Below are 2,472 nucleotides of genomic sequence, written 5' to 3' on the forward strand. Positions count from 1 at the left end.
ACTAACAGCAGTACAAACGGAACCCACCATTAAGGCTTGCGCTGTCAACGTGTAGGAATGAAAACAGATTCCAAAGTGAGTAGTTTAAATTTTCGCGCGCAGTTTCGCGCCGAACTTCAAGCTGCGTAAAAAAGATCTCTACTTTAGGGTACATTATGAAGCTATAGTGAAAACAAAATACATTTTAGTTGGTTGCCACATGAGGGGTGTAATAAAAGACAATTAAAGCTCACCAAACGAGACTTTTGATGATACGACTTTTTGGTCTCACCAAAATTCTCGTTTTATCACGAGCCGTTTTATCACCCTTAATCCACCCAAACCCTGATGATTAAACCGTTTTATGTGGGTTTTGGAAGGCACCCAATGGTACAGCTTCTTCGTTCGACAACAGTGTTACAGAGTAACCTCTCTATCTAGTATAGCCTGTAGAACAGCTTTTGATCAAGTATAGCAAGTTGATGGCAGTTCGTGTGGTGCACAGTCATGAAATTTAGTTTGAATCGAGCGAAATATTCAAATCTGGAAATTTATGAACTATCTGACGTCATACCAAAATTTTCCAAGGCCCAAGTGTGACCATTTCAGCAGCTGATTTCGATGATAACAGCTTCAAATGCTGACGGACACAACATTTGTGTCGATATGTACAGCTAATTCCTACTAAAACCTCATATTTTGATGCATTCGCCTGGTTTTTCTATTATCACATTGTTTCGAGTTTCAAGTTAGACAGTATTACCAAAAGATTATAAAAAAAGCAAACTTACCAGTTCGGTGCAATATCATATCAGTAATAGGATAGTAGGAAATACCGTAAAAGTCGGCTCCAGTGCGACAAACGGTTACAGTGCGACATCACCAAATGTAGGGTCGACACCCCTTCTTCTAGAGTATGAAATGATTCTGTTGATTGGATCGCCAGTCAAACAAATAATAAAAGTTTAAAATAATAGAGGCTTTTAGCAGAACCGACAACTTGCAAAAAGTGAGATGAACATGTGTGTCTAGTGCCTAACCGCAGTGGCGAATCCACGAATTTGATCGTGTAAGTCGTTCGAAACCCACAAAAGCTGTGCAAATATACTGTTCGGAGTTACGAAACATGAGGTACTTTTATGCCGTTAATTTACTGCTATCCCGCTTATAAATTGGAGGTGTGGATAGACTCTGCTAGCTCTTATCATTTCGAGTTTATCAGTCAGCCACGCAAACAACCATGCATTTCAGCGCAGCCGCCTTTGTCTCGACAAGACCAGCCCCGGGATTTGATAGCGACCAAGCTCAATTCCTACGTTATCTCACTGTTGGGCTTCGCCCACACCAAAAGAAGGCGCACTTACTGCGCCTTTGGAATGAAGCCTGTCATTCAGGACACGTTGTGCTTGCTGCGTCTATCGCCGCGTACGTTCACGAGGAAGAACCTCCTCAGCCTCATCTTCGTGCACCCTTTAACTTCAACTCTCTCTCCGACTCGGATTGTGTTGCCAAGTTTCGATTTGGAAAAGCTCATATAGAATCCCTAGTTGCGCACTTTGAATTTGACACAATACGGACTCGTGAACGCACTGCAGCAACTGGAGTAGAAGGCCTGTGTGTTGTTCTTTATAAATTGGCGGTTCCGATACGGGTGCGAACTGGAATCGTTTTTTGGGCGAAAGTCTAGTGGCCTTTCGAATTTGTTTCTACATGTACTAGAAATTATCGATGTCAAGTTTTCCTATCTTTTGTTCTTCAACCATGAATATGCTGCCCAAAACGTTCAAGTTTATGCTGATACTGTATTCGAAGCTGGTGGTATATTGCAAAACGTTTGGGCGTTTGTAGATGGAACTGTTCGCGGTATTTGTCGACCTAAAGCGCGTAACATTTCGCGCGATGGGAAGTATCAAAGTCAAAAGTCTGTCTACAATGGTCATAAACGCAAGCATGCACTGAAGTACCAGACCATTTCGACTCCCGATGGCCTAATTACGCATTTGTATGGCCCATTTCCTGGACGAAATCGCGATATTAAGCTGTTTAACCTTTATCCCCCAGGTCAAAAGCCTACCGGTAGCAGTCATGAAAGCCTACTCGTACGCGCCACCTCAGTTAGTTTATATAAAGGTTTGTATTGAGAAGCATGTGGTTTGCATGAAATGGACTGTTGTGTTACGTAGAAAAGTCAAATTGAAGTTGAAGTGATGTGATCACTGAAGCACTTTCGACCAGAACGGGGTCCGCATATGCCGAAAAACGAGTTCGAGTCGGGCTGTGAACAGTTTACGCAGTAATATGAAGACTTTGTGCTGCACATACCACAGACTCGTTGAACCCTCTTGCCTTGGGTTCGCGCTGAAGCATAACGAGGGTGCTCGATGAATGGTTTGATGACGTGGGTGGGTTCACCGTCACATTCCGCTACTTCTGCGGTACCGCTACGCGTTGTTCTGACAGCCTCGTAGTCATTGAATATCAACTGATGAGCCA

The 2,472-nt window shown here is 43.2% G+C and overlaps 1 protein-coding gene across 1 annotated transcript; it reads left to right on the forward strand.

The window, feature by feature from the left end:
* Positions 1 to 1,219: 1,219 nt before the first annotated feature.
* On the forward strand, positions 1,220 to 1,666 carry PPTG_21513 (hypothetical protein; the record flags this gene model as incomplete). The annotated part of the gene is made up of 1 exon (XM_008898312.1): positions 1,220 to 1,666. One exon carries the CDS (start codon positions 1,220 to 1,222, stop codon positions 1,664 to 1,666), a length of 447 nt encoding a protein of 148 aa, XP_008896560.1.
* Positions 1,667 to 2,472: the final 806 nt, after the last annotated feature.

The sequence above is a fragment of the Phytophthora parasitica genome (assembly GCF_000247585.1).
Source record: "Phytophthora parasitica INRA-310 unplaced genomic scaffold supercont2.6, whole genome shotgun sequence".
Taxonomy (NCBI): Eukaryota; Oomycota; class Peronosporomycetes; order Peronosporales; family Peronosporaceae; genus Phytophthora; species Phytophthora nicotianae.